This window comes from Halyomorpha halys, unplaced genomic scaffold (assembly GCF_000696795.3).
Source record: "Halyomorpha halys isolate HHAL.00 unplaced genomic scaffold, Hhal_1.1 Scaffold622.1, whole genome shotgun sequence".
Classification (NCBI taxonomy): domain Eukaryota; kingdom Metazoa; phylum Arthropoda; class Insecta; order Hemiptera; family Pentatomidae; genus Halyomorpha; species Halyomorpha halys.
Genome location: NW_027106831.1, coordinates 308,753 through 324,049, shown reverse-complemented (window position 1 = coordinate 324,049; position 15,297 = coordinate 308,753). Strand labels below are relative to the sequence as shown.

Sequence of the window (15,297 nt, the reverse complement as noted above, 5' to 3'; positions counted from 1 at the left end):
AAATAAATAAATATTGTTTTGTTTATTTCTGTTGTTCTTTGCTGACCGCACCCCCCGACAAACTTCTTCAAGTATAAATACTACAGTTGTTATCATTGTTTAATTATTTTTCTTACTTATTTCTTTGTAATTTTTTTTATTTTAAACTACTCTTTATTTACTTTTTATTAGTTACTTCTTTTACAATTATTGTTATTATATCCTATATTGTTTTATTTTCTTCAATATAATCTCCTATTATTAGTAATGATATGTGTCATTCTAATTGTAATTAGTTATTATAGTTATTATTATCATGTAATAACTCATGTTCTGTATCATTCTGTATTTTTTTCTTATCATTTTTCATTTATCATTATTCTTTATCACTACTTTCTGTATAAGCGACGTATTTTAAATCGAAATAAAGCCGTTAAATGGTTTGCTGGCTACCTCCTCCCCACTCCTCCACGCTTCCGCTTCATTGTTTCTTTCTGTTCAACCGATTGCTTTGAACAGGTAGGTTGTCCTGACTTGTTCTTTGCTCATTTATTATCATTTTATATCATTATTTATTTATTTTTATTATTCTTTCATGATGTTTATTTTATCTCTATAATTTTTTTTTTCCCTTCCCCGTATTGTTTTTGTTTTATGTGCATCTACTGTACTTTTTTAGCTTTATATTTTACGTATTTTTATAAAGAAAATTTTACTCTTGCCATTGTTACTTGTTTTTATTCTTATCATTGTATCTTATCTTTGTATTTTTATTCTTATAATTTTGTATGTTTTTAGCCCTGATGAAGCCCTGCAAAGTGGGGCGAAACGTCAGAAAATAAATAGTTGTAAACTATTTTTGTTTCTGCATAGGAAGATGGTCAGAGTTGCTGTCAAAGGAGAGACAAAAATAGTTTACAACTATTTATTTTCCGACGTTTCGCCCCACTTCGTAGGGCTTCATCAGGGCAGTTCAGAACAAACGGTTGAACAGTCAACAGCACTGTTCACCCATTTGCTCTGAACAGCCCTGATGAAGCCCTACAAATTGGGGGAAAAAAGTTGTAAACTATTTTTGTTTGTCCTTTGACCGCAACCCTGACCATCTTCCTATACATCAATTTTTACGTTCAACTATATATACATATATACAATATTTTTGTTTCTCTTTTGACCGCAACCCTGACCATCTTCTTATATATTAATATGTTTAACCTCAAGCTTACAGAGTCACTATTCTATTTAAACGGAAGACTTGAAACAAGGGCCACCCCTGCTATAAGCATATGGCTACTTGCGATTGTAACACCAGTGCCCTATGAGGCCAAGGTAACAAAAGACACTCACTGATATGCTAGCAAGCTGTGTTCAGAGGGAGTTTTTCTTTCTTCACTCCTATTCCGTAGGTTGAAGGCGCACTTCATACAGTCACCCTTGAGCAGATTCTGTCATGCTGAGGATGAAATGACATAACACATTATATGCTGGTGTGACCTATTATTTGTGGGTTGGAGGTTCATGCTGTTTGGGGTGAATTGTGTTGTGGATCCCAAGCAGTGTGAGCTGATCAATCCCTCAACTTACTTAGATTACGCAACCCTGACCATCTTCTTATATATCAATTTTTACGGTCAACTATATATACATATATTTAAACATATTAAGTTTGCTGTGACCTGTGTAGTTCCCTGTAATTATCCTTAGAGAACTCCTGTCCAGCCGAAGCAGTTCATCGCTTCAGCCCCTAAGAGGTTCATCTAGAAACAGCTTAGATTGTTGCTACGTTTTGTTAAGCCAGTAATGCTTGGCTCCTAAGCCGTAAGGTGCCTTTATATTACTTTTGGCGTAGCTTAGGCTTAGGCTTACTGGCTTAGGAGTAACAGGAATGGTTTCAGAGCCATCCCTTCCTAATCTGTCAGCATGTTCGTTGCCGGAATACTGCACTGACCCAGCACCCATTCAATGCTGACTATTAACGCATGAGAGTTTATTGAATGCTACATAGCAATCTTCAACTACTCAGGATTCTGTAATGGGCCTGTTGAGTGCCCCATAGTGCTTCCTGGCTATCTGGTTAGATTGTAATTCTACCAGAGAGCCCTTTCTCTATGAGAGCACTGGTCCAATGATTTACTACAAGTATTTCTGACTGAAATGGTGAAGTGTACCTCCCTAGGGGGATAGATGTGCCTTCCAATGGCTTATTGCCAAGGTAGTCCGCTATCCTTCAAAGTCAGGGAAGATGCCAACTGTAATCTCTTTTTGATATAGTGTTTTTCAATCTTAGAGACCAGGTTGTGTAAAGCTACCTTCCAGGATTTTCCTGCTTGGCAAGCATATTATTTGGAATTTATAGCGTTTGCTAACAGTTCCTTTTCTATTATATGTCTATCTACAGTCTTTTCCAATGTTTTCATCAGAAAGGATGTGAGGCATATTGGTTGAAATGATTTAGGGTCTTCATAAGATTTGGTTTGAAGGTTTGGGTATATAGCACACCTTAGTTGACCTCCATCTATTTGGAATATATCCAAGTGCTATCCTGCCTCTGAGAAGTTCAAGTAAATACACCTTGATCACTGGTAGGTCTTTCTGCAGCGAGGTAGAAAAGATGCCATCAGTGCCAGGTGATTTGAATGATGACACTGAGTTAATCGCCCTTTCAGTTTTGCCAATAGTAATGATACTATTGGCTTCCTACTTATTTTTACTAGTGCTGTAGTTATCTATTGTGGGAGAAATATCATCTCCAGCAGCTCACAATTAGGAAAGTGGGATCTCACTAATTCTCTCAGGGTTTATGTAATGACCTTTCATTGGAGGCCGTTAAACCACCCTTTTTTAGTGTACCCAACAATACAGAACTGGATTGCTTTGAAAGAATTTTGTTTAATTAGCATGTAGCCAGAATATTGTCAACTTCAAAACAAAACTTCATCCAAGATTGTCTTTTGGCTTTACGGACCAATTTGTGGTACTCTGTAAGAGCTTTCTTATAGGCAGATTAGATGCCAGATCTTTGAATCATTGAATAGTCGTCTAGTAAGGGTTTTTTGCTTATTGAATTCATTGTCCCACTAGGAAACATTCCTGTTGGATGTTTTGTTTAGAGATAGGATTGCTGCTGTGGTATGAATTCACAATAGCATCTGTCAGTGAGTCATTGAAACATTCCAGATGCCAGGTATTATGTATTATTTTGGGACAGCATCTGGTTAGTTCTATGAGATGCAAGTTGTAGGATTCCCAATCCATGCTTCTGGTGTTCCTATATGCTGCGTCGCATCTCATTCCAACATATTGATTATGTCTGATGTATTTATGGTCTGAGCATGACTCTTCCTTAGAGACATGCCAATTGACTATATTTTGACTAACATGACGTGTTGCCAAGGTAATATCATTAATTTCTGATCTGACCCTATTACAGAAGGTAGGTTTCCTGCCCCTATTAAGTATATCTAGATCAAAATTAATAATAAAATCTAAGATTCGCTCATCTCTTTGATTGGTGTTAGAACTGGACAGCTAGGATCTCTTTCTATCCACATTCCACAATCCTCTCAAACTTGGTTGTGGGGGTTGTATCTTTGTAGGACAGATATCGCGCCAATATCATGATACCTGCCTTTCCTGAATTCCGTTGTGGGGTGAACTGTGCTACTGTAAGATCTCTGGAACAAAGTTGCCAAAGAGGAAGCCGTTTTTTAATTACTTTTAAGTACAATGCAGGTTCTGGGATGCATGGGCACAGACATGACTTTGTATCCTGTTTGACCAAAACGTTTCAGGCTGCTTTCATAAAGGTAAGTTTCTGGTATAAGAATAATAACAATATCCTTACCTCTAATATATTGCTGCAGCACACCACACGCAGCTGTGCAATGGTGTTGATTGATTTGCAGCATCCACTGGAACCTTAGGCTCACTCCAGCTGACGGCCACCGCCCTGGCCAGTCCCAACGTTGAGGGTTGTTTAGTTAGTGAAGGCACAAGCATTACTCCACTCCTTGTAAGCACAACATAGAATCCTTTCTCCTAGTCTTTGATGTGTTATACGCTCTCATTGCAGATTCCCACTATATCCCTATTCTGCAACCGGAGCCGCCTGAGGAGTGCTTCATCTGGTAGCCTACTGCCAGGAAGAAACACTGCCACCCTTCCAACTTCAAGGAGCCTCTTTAGCTTTTCCAGTGCATAGGGTTATTCTTTCCCCAATACCAAAATTGGGGATTAAAATAGATAATCAGTCTCTAGCGGATAGGTTGCTACAAGTTGGGACGAATCCTGTAGCCTGCACCACTGAACAGTGGGCGGAACTCTCCAAAACTCGTCTAATTTGTCAAGGAGTCGAACAATTTTCTCCTTTAGTAAACTACATTGTGCCTTACTAAGTTGGGTTTGTGGATAGCTACTAAGCACATTACAACATCAAATCCATTAGTTGCTTTGGCATAGCTCTTAGGCTTGCCATCCATTCCCATTGGTTTGTTCACAATAGGTGCATAAGTCCTAGAGGAGCTCCTAACCTTTTTTTTCCATAGCCTGGTCCTGCTCCGGGGTCTGCCCTCTAGGCTCAGCAACCTTTGCCTTTTGGCAGCCCCTTTGCAATGACCAAACCACTGTTTTTCAGTGGCGGAAAAACACAGCCACACAGTCCCGGAAGTGTAGCCGTTCTCACTGCCGGTCCTGTTGGGACCTTGCGTCCTTCACTACCACAAGATTATTTAAATTAAGAACTAAAAAGAAACCTATATATTGTACCTTTTTCATAGGAAATTGATATGTCTAAATTTATCATTTATTCGTGGTAAGGATAATTTTGTCCATAAAACCAATATTTTATAAAATATTATTCAAAAAACTAAAAATAAAAAAGGAGTACCTTCTTTTTGTCTATTCCCTCTCCTGCCAACCCTCTAACCTCAGGACTTTAGGTATGAGGCATGTCTAGAAAATGAGAATACTCAATTTTTTTTGTATTAAAAAAAAATTACAGGATATCGTTGATATATATATGATACTTATCTTTTCACATAATCACCTTCCTGTTCTATGCAAATTGTAAGTCATGGCATAAGCTTTTTAATGTCTTCCTCATACAACTATCCCGCCATCTGTTGTGATTTATTGCACCATCTATTAGTCCACTTCAAAACCACTTGTTTCATCTCCCCATGGGTTCAAAAAGTTTTACCACCCATGTGAGTCTTCAGGAAGGTGTAAAGACATCAAGTCAGGGGAGTTAGCAGGATGATTCAACACATCCCAACCTTTTTTTTTATCCCCTTTCCGGGCATTGCTGCCATATGGGGTTCGGCAACAGTGGGGTACTGCGTTAGGATTGCACATAACACGTTCAAAAGCACCTTGGTAGTATTGTAGGGTCATCTCCCCCTGAGACAAATAAATCAATCAAAATGATTCATTTTCAGTCCCAAAACTCAGATTCCATAATTTATTTGGCTGAAATTGAGGTTTTGAATTTTTTGGCAGATAGGAAACCAGTGTGATGCCATTGTAATGACTTATCTTTTTTCTCAGTGGTGTAACAAGCCAACCATGTTTCATCACCAGTCACAATGGAGCTCAGAATATCTTCACCTTTCAATTAAAGTCGCTCAAGGAAATTACAAGCGCCAGCAACCTGATTCAATTTGTATTGATCTGTCAGTTGTTTTGAAGCAAATCTTGAGCACAATTGTTTTATATCCTCACGTTTCTGTAATTATTCCATGTGGAACAGTGGATTTGGGGAAACAAACATTTCATCCATTGTCAATCGGTGGTCATTAGAAACAGTTTCTTTAATTTTTTACACCAACACATTGGTCACAATTGCAGATCTTTCTCTCCTTTCTGTGTCATGTATACTAATTCTTTCTTTATTAATCTTATGATACCATTTATACAGGTTCGTTTGGTTCATAGCACCTTCACCATAAGCATTCTTGATTCGTGCCAAAATTTTAGTTGAAGTTTTTCCTTCTGCTAGAAGGAACCTTATGACAGTGTGCACCTTGCTCTTAGTGTTGTTTTTTTTTTACATATTTATGAGAAACCAACACTTCAGTCATGGTCAGTCAACCAGTCTTGGTTCTGAGATGAGTCTCCAGTGCTCGTTTTATTCAGGAAACCCTTCATTACCCCTCAGTGTTGGCAACTTTTGGGAAAAAAATTCATACAGCATGACAGCCCAACAGTACTCTTACTTTCTCTACCTCTTATATTCATCAGTAAACTCCTAAACAATTATACAAATTTTCAAAGTTATATCTAAATAATTCTAACTCTAACTAATTTGCCTGGACTATGTATTGTGTTTAGGAACCGGGTAGCTCAGTGAAGGCACTCTTATCTCCCATGCCCAGGTTTGTGTCTAGCTGTGGGAGATAATTATCTATTCTGTTATATCAGTTGTGGATCGACCCTGGAATCTTTTTTTTTTACTCTCTTCCTAGCCATTTCTGGCATAAGGGGTGTGACAGCAGTGTGGTAGTGCACTTGGCTTGCACATGCCTCTACTACCAAAAATAAACAGCAGTGTACTATACATATAATAAAAATTGAAAGTAATACAATTAAATAAGTGAAAGCAAACATTATACAAGATACAATGGACAAAATATGCACAACGATGCAGATAAGCAAAAGTAAACATAAATTATAAGAAAAAATATATAAGGGAAGAATAAAAGAGAGAAGGGGGGAATTATGTGAGAATGAGCATAGATAGACAAAGCAGCCTTGAGAGCAAGCTGGTATACATGTTCTTATGTATGCCTTTTTGGACATTTTATTGTATTTTTGTAAAGCCAAGTGGAAATAGCTTTCATAACCAAATATAAAGAAGCATACCAAATATATGGGTAAAAATGAGACTAAAAAATTATTTCAAAATAAATAATATAGACGAAAGTTAAGGCAGTTGTTATACAAATGAAAAGAAAGTAAAAAGGTCAGAATTTGTAACCTCCTCCTTATATAGGTCACTATCTTACATCCCCTCTTCTCTACTCTCCATAATTACTTACGCTCCTCTAGCCCCAACCTCCGACTTGGCTTCAGATCCAACAATCAATCTACTCTCTTCCAAAACATCCTCAATCAACAATCAACCTATTCCTCTACAATGCCATTGTCATGTTGTATTCCATATCCTGTGTTTCTACTCCTACCTGTAATTGGCCTTATATTTGTGAAACTAAAAATCTCCCAAGACTCAATACAAATATTCTGTCTCTTCCTATAAATTTACTGCCTCCCAACTCTGAATATTCCTTATCATTAAACCACTCAGTTGATTTCAATAATACTTTTATTTTAGCCACCATCCCTAACCTTGACAAATGACTTCTCTGAAAGCATTTATATACTATTAGAATCTTTTCCTGTTAACTACAGGAACCAGTTTCTCTCATAATCCACCCGGAAGCTGTAGTTCTCAAATAAAATTGTATCCATCAATAATATATCCTCATTAATAATGGAAATATTTCCAAAAAACAAATAATATCTTTACAAATTATTCAATTATTGATTCAATGAAGTTTATATTCTTATTATTGTGTTTCCTTTGTCTGTAAATAATAGATGGGAGTACACCACCTCCTCCGGCTCCTCAAAGTCCTACTACAATGGTTGGATTGGGTGATCCAACGGTTGAAGCTGCATTGAAAGACATCAGACTGACCCTACAAAGGACCAAAACACTTCCTTTACATTCTCCTACTCAAGAACCATCCCCTCCAACAGTGGAAACTAGTCCAATTTGGATTCCAAGGTATTCATATGCTGTATATATATATTTTTAAATGTTTCCTTCTGTTAAGAATTTTGTTCAAGTCTGGTCATTAAATACAGATAAAAATCTGTTGCTGTGTGAAATTTCTCTTACTGCTCTACTTTGAGTTGAAATTAATTTCATATATAGGTAAGTGAATGTAAAACTCCCTTATTTATCTTCCTTCTTTAATTATATATAGTCAATTAATAATTTTCTATGTTTTTGAATTGATATGAAGTTATTGTTTTATTGAAAGGTTGGAATCATACTATACATACTAAAACAGCAGGAGACTTATTACCACATTCTGTCTTAGAGTATCACTCGTGCAGTAAACATCACTCTTGTGTCTCCTCTCTACAACTAGCAGCTAGCGAAGATTCCATAAAAATCTATATAAATTATTAGGATAATCTTGGTGAAACATTGTGTGTTTCATTTCATGAAACATTGTGGCCCTAGGCACTATAATTATCAGAAAAAACATTGAAAATAGAAGAAATCGGTTGTTCAGTACAAGAGTAGTGGGGATTAGTTTAACAGGCTTGATCCGACAGCGGCTCACGTAAACAAACAATCTGGTACGTGTTTTTATTTGCCTCCTTCAAGTCCTTTAAACTCCATTCATTTTTATTTTTTAAATTTTATTCATTTATTAGTCTTTAAGATGGTTATTTGTAAGACCTGGAATAAAGCTATTTCAAGAGACGAAAAAATGAAAATTTCATGCCTAACCTGTCACAGTATATATCTCAATAAATGCATCAAACTTGATAGCTCTGAACCAGATATTCATAAAAAATGGATATGTGCTGAATGTGAGTCAGGGCCTGGCATGTTGAAAGGAAATGAGCCTAGCACTATGATTAATCTCTTAAAGGGGCTTATTGAGGAGGTTAGAGAAATGAAGGCTAAGCTCTAGGGCATCAATGAGCTCAAAGATATAGAGGACACTTTTCAGAAGCAGTCGGAGCTTTCTTTCGAAAATTTAGAACGGCTGGAGAAGATTGAAGCCCTCCTGGACCAGCAGAAGAATAAAATCAAAAAACTATCCTTAGAAAACAACAATCTTAAAGCTAAAATATGTGGCCTTGAAGCTAGAATTAATCAGGTGGAACAGAATCACCTAAATAATTCTGTAGAGATTAGGGGAATTCCCGAGAAGCAGGAAGAAACATAGTGGGAACGGTTCTCAGTGTTGGTGCAGGCCTGGGCCTGAAGCTGTGTCCGGATGATCTGAACCACGCGGTACGGCTCAGGCCTAAACAGGAAGGAGCGCCCGGCCCTATTATTGTGAGATTCGTGCGGCAAAGAAGAGCTAAACGGGGTTTCTCCACTCGCCACTTAGGTTCGCGTATATGTGAGCGAAGCAATGAAGCCCGCCAACAAGCACCTTTACTGGTTAGCCAGGCAGAAGCAGAAAGTGGCAAAAATCAAATACGTCTGGTTCAGCGGAGGAAGGGTCAGGTGCAGGCAGTCCGATGGCTACCCACTGGTCATCATAAGCAAGACCAGCGACTTGGACGTCTTCAGTTGAATTTGGTATCCAAGTCCCCACAGTATTGTTATCATTTTCTTTTTTTTCATAGAAGGTGTTTTATTTATATTTATTTTAATTTTTTCAACACTTTAATAATAGCACATATACAACTTTCTCTATTTACATCTCTTTTTTTTTTTCTCAATCTTTATTGACTATTTTTTCCAAATTTCAATAAATCAAGCAACAATTTCTCTTCAATTTCTTATTTTTGTTACACTCTATATAATTGTAACAGTATATAAAATATTGTTATTCTCTATCCCTCAGCCTTTATCCTTCTTACTTTTCAATTTACCATCTCACAATTATGACTTATGTCCTCAGTTCCTGTCACGTTAATGCACAATTCCTGATTTCCCAATTCGATGAATTTAAATAATACTTCCTCGACAATTTTTACCACGTAATAGCTGTATCTGAAACGTGGCTTAAACCATTTATTCCTTCCTCTCAAGTTTCTATTCTCAATTACACTTTCTTTCGCCATGACAGATCCGATCGCACTGGAGGTGGTGTTGGGTTGTATGTGCATGTTAGTCTTAAGGTCAAAATCCTGCTTTGTTCCCCTTCTCCTATCATTCCACATGCAGAATACATGTTTGTCGAAATTTCAACCATATCTTCTCCCTTGTTATTTTCCATCGTTTATCGACCTCCCCGAGTTCCACTCGATAACACTTTCGAATCCTTTCTTGTCCAACTCGTTTCCACTTATTCCAATATTATTATCACTGGTGATTTCAACACCAACATGCTCTCTCAATCCAGTGATAAATCCTTTCTTCTTTTCCCTCAATCTTTACCTCGTTCCTTTTTCTTCTACATATCACACACAATCCTCTGACACCTGTTTAGACCTTTTTATCTGTAACTCTCCTGTAAAAATTCTTTCCTCTTCCCAGCACCCCGTTCCCTTCCTCTCATCTCACGATCTGATCCAAATAACATATGACCTACCAGTCAAATGCTTTACACCTAAAATCATATCATACCATAATCTGGACCTCCTTTCCTATGAATCCCTTCAACCTGACCTTGATTCCATCCAGTGGAACATTATACACTCCTATAATTCCATCGACCCTATGGTATCCACCCTCACTTCACATCTTCAATTTATATTAGACATCCATGCTCCTCTCAAAACCCGAACCTTACGCCATCCAACTGCACCTTGGCATACTTTGGAAATAAATGCAATGATAAAACAAAGAGAAGCAGCTTGACGCAAATTTCGTCGTACCCGCCTGTCTGCAGATTATACACATTTGAAACTACTCCGTAATGCAACCCAATTCAGCAGTTCGACGTTCTAAATATCTTCACATTCATCACGCCCTCTCCAATGCTCCCGAACCCAAATCCAAGTGGAAAATACTCCGAAATTTATCCCTACCAGAATCCATTAACCTCAGCTCTCTTCCAATAACATCTGATGATCTCAACAATCATTTCACATGACATGCTAATGATCCATCAGTCTTTCCTGAAATTCCAAATAACACCTTCAATCCTGAAAACTTCTTTTTTTCCCACATAAATTGCGAAGAATTACTAGCCACTATTCTAAGATCCCATACCAACGATCATGGACCGGACAACATTCCTGTGAAGTTGATTAAATCCTGTCTTCCAGTCCTTTTTCCCGTACTTTATCATATATACAATTTTTCCTTGCAATATGCCACATTTCCTTCTCGTTGGAAAACCGCTTTAGTTCGACCATTAAATAAAATCCCAAATCCTTCTTCACCTAATGACTTCCGTCCTATTTCTCTCCTCTCTGACCTTTCTAAACCGTTAAAACGCCTTATTCAAAACCAACTCTCAAACTTCCTAGAAGAAAGTTCCCTCATTAATCCTCCCCAATCTGGCTTTCGACCTGGCTATTCAACACTATCCGCTCTCCTTAAAATTACCCACGACCTCCAAACTGCCATGGAAAACCAAAACCTAACTATCCTGATCCTCCTTGATTTCTCCAAAGCATTTGACATGGTTGACCACAACATCCTTCTTAACAAACTATGAAATCTTCCTCTATCCATCAGTGCTTTGCGCTGGTTTCAATCCTTCTTCAATCTTTCAATCAAAATCGCTTTCTCCCACCCTTTTTGCCATCTACATCAATGACCTCCTCTTTATCATCATTACGACATTCTCACTACCGTTTGTACACTGATGATTTCCAAATTTACCTTTCTTTCCCACCTTCTGACCACCTACTGGCTGCCATGGAGATGCTTCAAGAAGACTTAAATCAAATTAGTCACTGGGCACAAGAAAACAAGCTTAAGTTGAATGCAGAGAAGACTAAGGCAATCGTAATAGGATCCAATCACCTCCTGAAAACTATTCCTCATATTCCAACCTTATTCCTAAACAATAACCCAATACAATTCCATCCATACGTTAAAAACCTTGGTGTCACTATAGACCAAACTCTCTCCTGGGAAAACCATATCTCCGATATTTTCCCATCGTACCTTCTCCACCCTAAAACGTTTAAATTATCTTCACCACCTTCTTCCTTTTGAAACCCATAGGCTCCTGGTTACTTCCTTAATATTCCCCCACTTTGATTATTGCTGTTTGGTTTACGGGGATGTCTCTGGGGATCTCGAAACAAAATTAAAACGGTTAATTAATTGCTTTGTACGATTCATCTTTGGGATTCCCCGGGATGCCTCTGTCAACAGATTTTATGAAGAATTGAAGTGGCTTTACCCCTCCTTCCATCATAAATATTTTCTTGCTTTCTTCCTCTACCAAATTATCCAATCCCGTCGTCCATCGTACATCTCTGATATCCTTCAATTTAAATCCTCAGTGCATTCCCGCAATACCCGCTCATGGCCTTCAGACTTATATGTAAGTGCCCATCGAACCACACCCTTTGGTAGATCTTTCATATCCATATGGAATTCTATTCCCTCTTTCATTCGTAGTTCTAATACCCTTCCAACTTTCAAATCCCGTATCTTCGACCACCTTCTGTCCACCCAATTTCGGAAGAATAACAATTGAAAGTTTCAAACAAGGCTTATATGTACATTAGCAGAAATTGTACCTTTCCATTTATTAGTTTTAGTTTAATTATATTTGATTTTTTTTTCTATTACTTATTATCAGAAGTGTTTGTCATCTTATGTTTTATGATATGACATATGATTTTACTTTATTTATTCTGTTCTTATTTTATATATTCTCTTAATTATTGTTGTTCATTTTTATCTTTTTAAATTCATTATTTTATGACGTTTTATTATTTCATTTTTATTTTGTATTTCACTCTAAGGCTCTGAAGCCTAATTTTGACGCCTGTACATTATTCTAAAGGGATCAATCCCAGAATAAATAAAGATTATTATTATTACTATTATTATTTGCTTGGGTGAGCAAAAAAAAAAATTATTTTTTTATTAGTTATGGACTAGAGAGATAAAAAAATGAATCAAATCGATTTATATCTTCCAACCATACTTGGGCTCTAAGATATCCATTTTCATTCAGATAATTCTTAAAAATAATAGTTTACATCTGTGAACTTCTTCTGGTCATACAATAAGTGTTGGTATTTTGCGCTTCCTTGTTTTTGTGGGTGTTTAACATGAATTTGAGGTTTGCTACCTCACTTTTTTACTGTAAATATTTAAACAAAAAAAAATCAACCTATAATAAATTTAAAAAGTGTCTTATTTAATTTAATAAAAAAGAATGTATTCAAATAATGCTTGCTTTTCAAGTTATAAGCTAAAGACCAAATTTTTTCAAACTTCTAAAAATAATGAAGGTGAAATTTTTAATCATTACTTTAAAAAGCATAAGTATAAATGTTTGCAGAATTTCTAATACTGTGTATTTAATTGAAATTTTATAATTTACTTATTTCAATATCTGATATATCAAATTAAAATATATCTTGTATTCTAGGAGACGATGCACTGCTCCTGGGGTCATTCAGAGTGGTGATGAAGGTAGTTTATTTGTTTCATATTCTTAATACTTTAATATTTATTATTATTACTATATGTATATATATATATATTTTAATATTTCAGGTTTGTTAAAATACATGTAAAGGAAATTTAATAGTTTTTTATTATTCTCAGATCTAAAGTACAGCTTTGATGACAACAAAGTTTAAATTAATAAATTAAATATTAAATAGATATGAGAATTTTATTTTAAATTATATAATATTATTGACTTTTATCTCAGGGTGAGTTTTCCAGACAATTAGAACGCAATGGCACTTAATTAAATTAATAGCTACTTTTATAAAAATAATTAAATCCTAGGTAGAGATAGCCCAAACTAACCAATTATATAATCTTCTTTGGTGACAGATGGTTCTCGATGTCTTGTTTCTCAAGATGCTACCTCTGACAGTAAACAAAGGTGTGATCCTATTCTAGCTTCTAGGACACGTCCAATCCACTGGTGATCCAAACAAATAGTGTCTTTCTTCCTTCAATTATATACTCTTCTTGGATGACTGCTGTCTCTTGATGTCTTCTTTCTATTTATCTACCACTGACCATAATCAAAGGATGGTCAGCACCCCCTGCTCCCAGGAAACGTTATCTCTCCTAACTGCTCAATGAACAAGTGTCCAGTTTCCTTTGTTCATTCTCATACCTTGATGTTCAATTGTTGATTCAGAAAATCGATTGTAGCACAACCGCTCTAATTCACTTGTGATGATTCACGATGTAAATACTTCATTCATAATTACTATTCTTAGATTAATTTATACTATAATGGTGGTAGAAAAACAACAAAAGTTAAAAAATTTCAATCCATCCACTCAACATAGGAGTAATTCCACTTCGGAAGGATGCGTGCCACTATCAAAAAATATTAGAAATAACTTTGTTTTGGCCTCTATAACTTCTGTATTATGGAATTGGTTAGCTTGCTTTTTGGTTTAATAAAAGGAAATCAAGAAATATTAACATAAAATAAAATATAACTAGAACCAGTTATACATTAAAATATATATTGTAATATTCAAAAATTATTTAAAATAAAATAAATGGAATTTTATATAGTTTTAACTTAATCTCATATCTAAAGTATAGTTTTTGAAGATGACAAGGTCAAATAAAAAGATTGAATGTTAAATAGATATGGGAATTTTTATTTTTAATTATATATAATATTGTAGACTCTTAATCTCAGGGCGGGTTTCTAGGCAATCAGAACACTTATTTTTAATAACACTTAATTAAATTAGTATCTACTTTTACAATGTATTTAAATTTAGGTAGAACAAAACCAACCAATTTATACTCTTCTTTTGATGGTTGATGAGTCTTGATGTCTTCTTTTCCAAAAATGCTCTGTCTAACAGTCAACAATGGCTTCCAGTCACCTCTGCTTATAGGAGACCGATGTCTACTCACCAGGCAATTCAAACCAAGAGTCCCTTATTCTACTTGGGTGACTCCTCGATATCTTCCTTTTCAAGATGTCCACCCTTGATCTAGACAAAAGACGATGAGGACCTTCTCACCCAGGAAACATCATTCCTCGCCCATGCCTAAGCAACGAATGCCTTTCACCAACCGTGATCTTTCTCTTGATGTTCAATATAAACATTGATTGTAGCACAGCAGTTTTGAGTTTTTGTATGTGATTTTCCTTATGACCATTATTCTTTAACACTTATTCTTGACTTCTATTTTTCCTTAAATTTACTGTAACTACAATTATGATGGGAAGTTAAATAAAGTTTAAAGTATTTAAGTCTGCTCAACATGGCTGCTATTCAATGGACTTTTTAGAGGACATGTCCTGCCATCTTGGCTTTGTTATGAATGAAGTATTTATTTTAGACAATGAAAATGGGTTAGCTTGCTTTTTGGTTCAACAAAACAAATGAACAATATTTAATGTTGATACATGAATAAAATAAGAACATAAATAAAATCATTTATGTATTAATATAACTATTTACTCATAAAAGAGGATATTACAATATTTT

The 15,297-nt window shown here is 35.9% G+C and overlaps 1 protein-coding gene across 5 annotated transcripts in view; it reads left to right on the top strand.

The window, feature by feature from the left end:
* LOC106684811 (amyloid-beta A4 precursor protein-binding family A member 3) overlaps positions 1 to 13,285 on the top strand; it is a gene marked incomplete at its 3' end in the record, with an annotated part of 167,214 nt that extends 153,929 nt beyond the window's left edge. For all 5 annotated transcript variants that reach the window (XM_067045133.1, XM_067045132.1, XM_067045134.1 and 2 more), the window contains 2 exon segments: positions 7,573 to 7,762; positions 13,242 to 13,285. In XM_067045133.1, coding sequence (XP_066901234.1) covers positions 7,573 to 7,762; positions 13,242 to 13,285 — 234 coding nt within the window.
* Between the last annotated feature and the right edge of the window lie 2,012 nt (positions 13,286 to 15,297).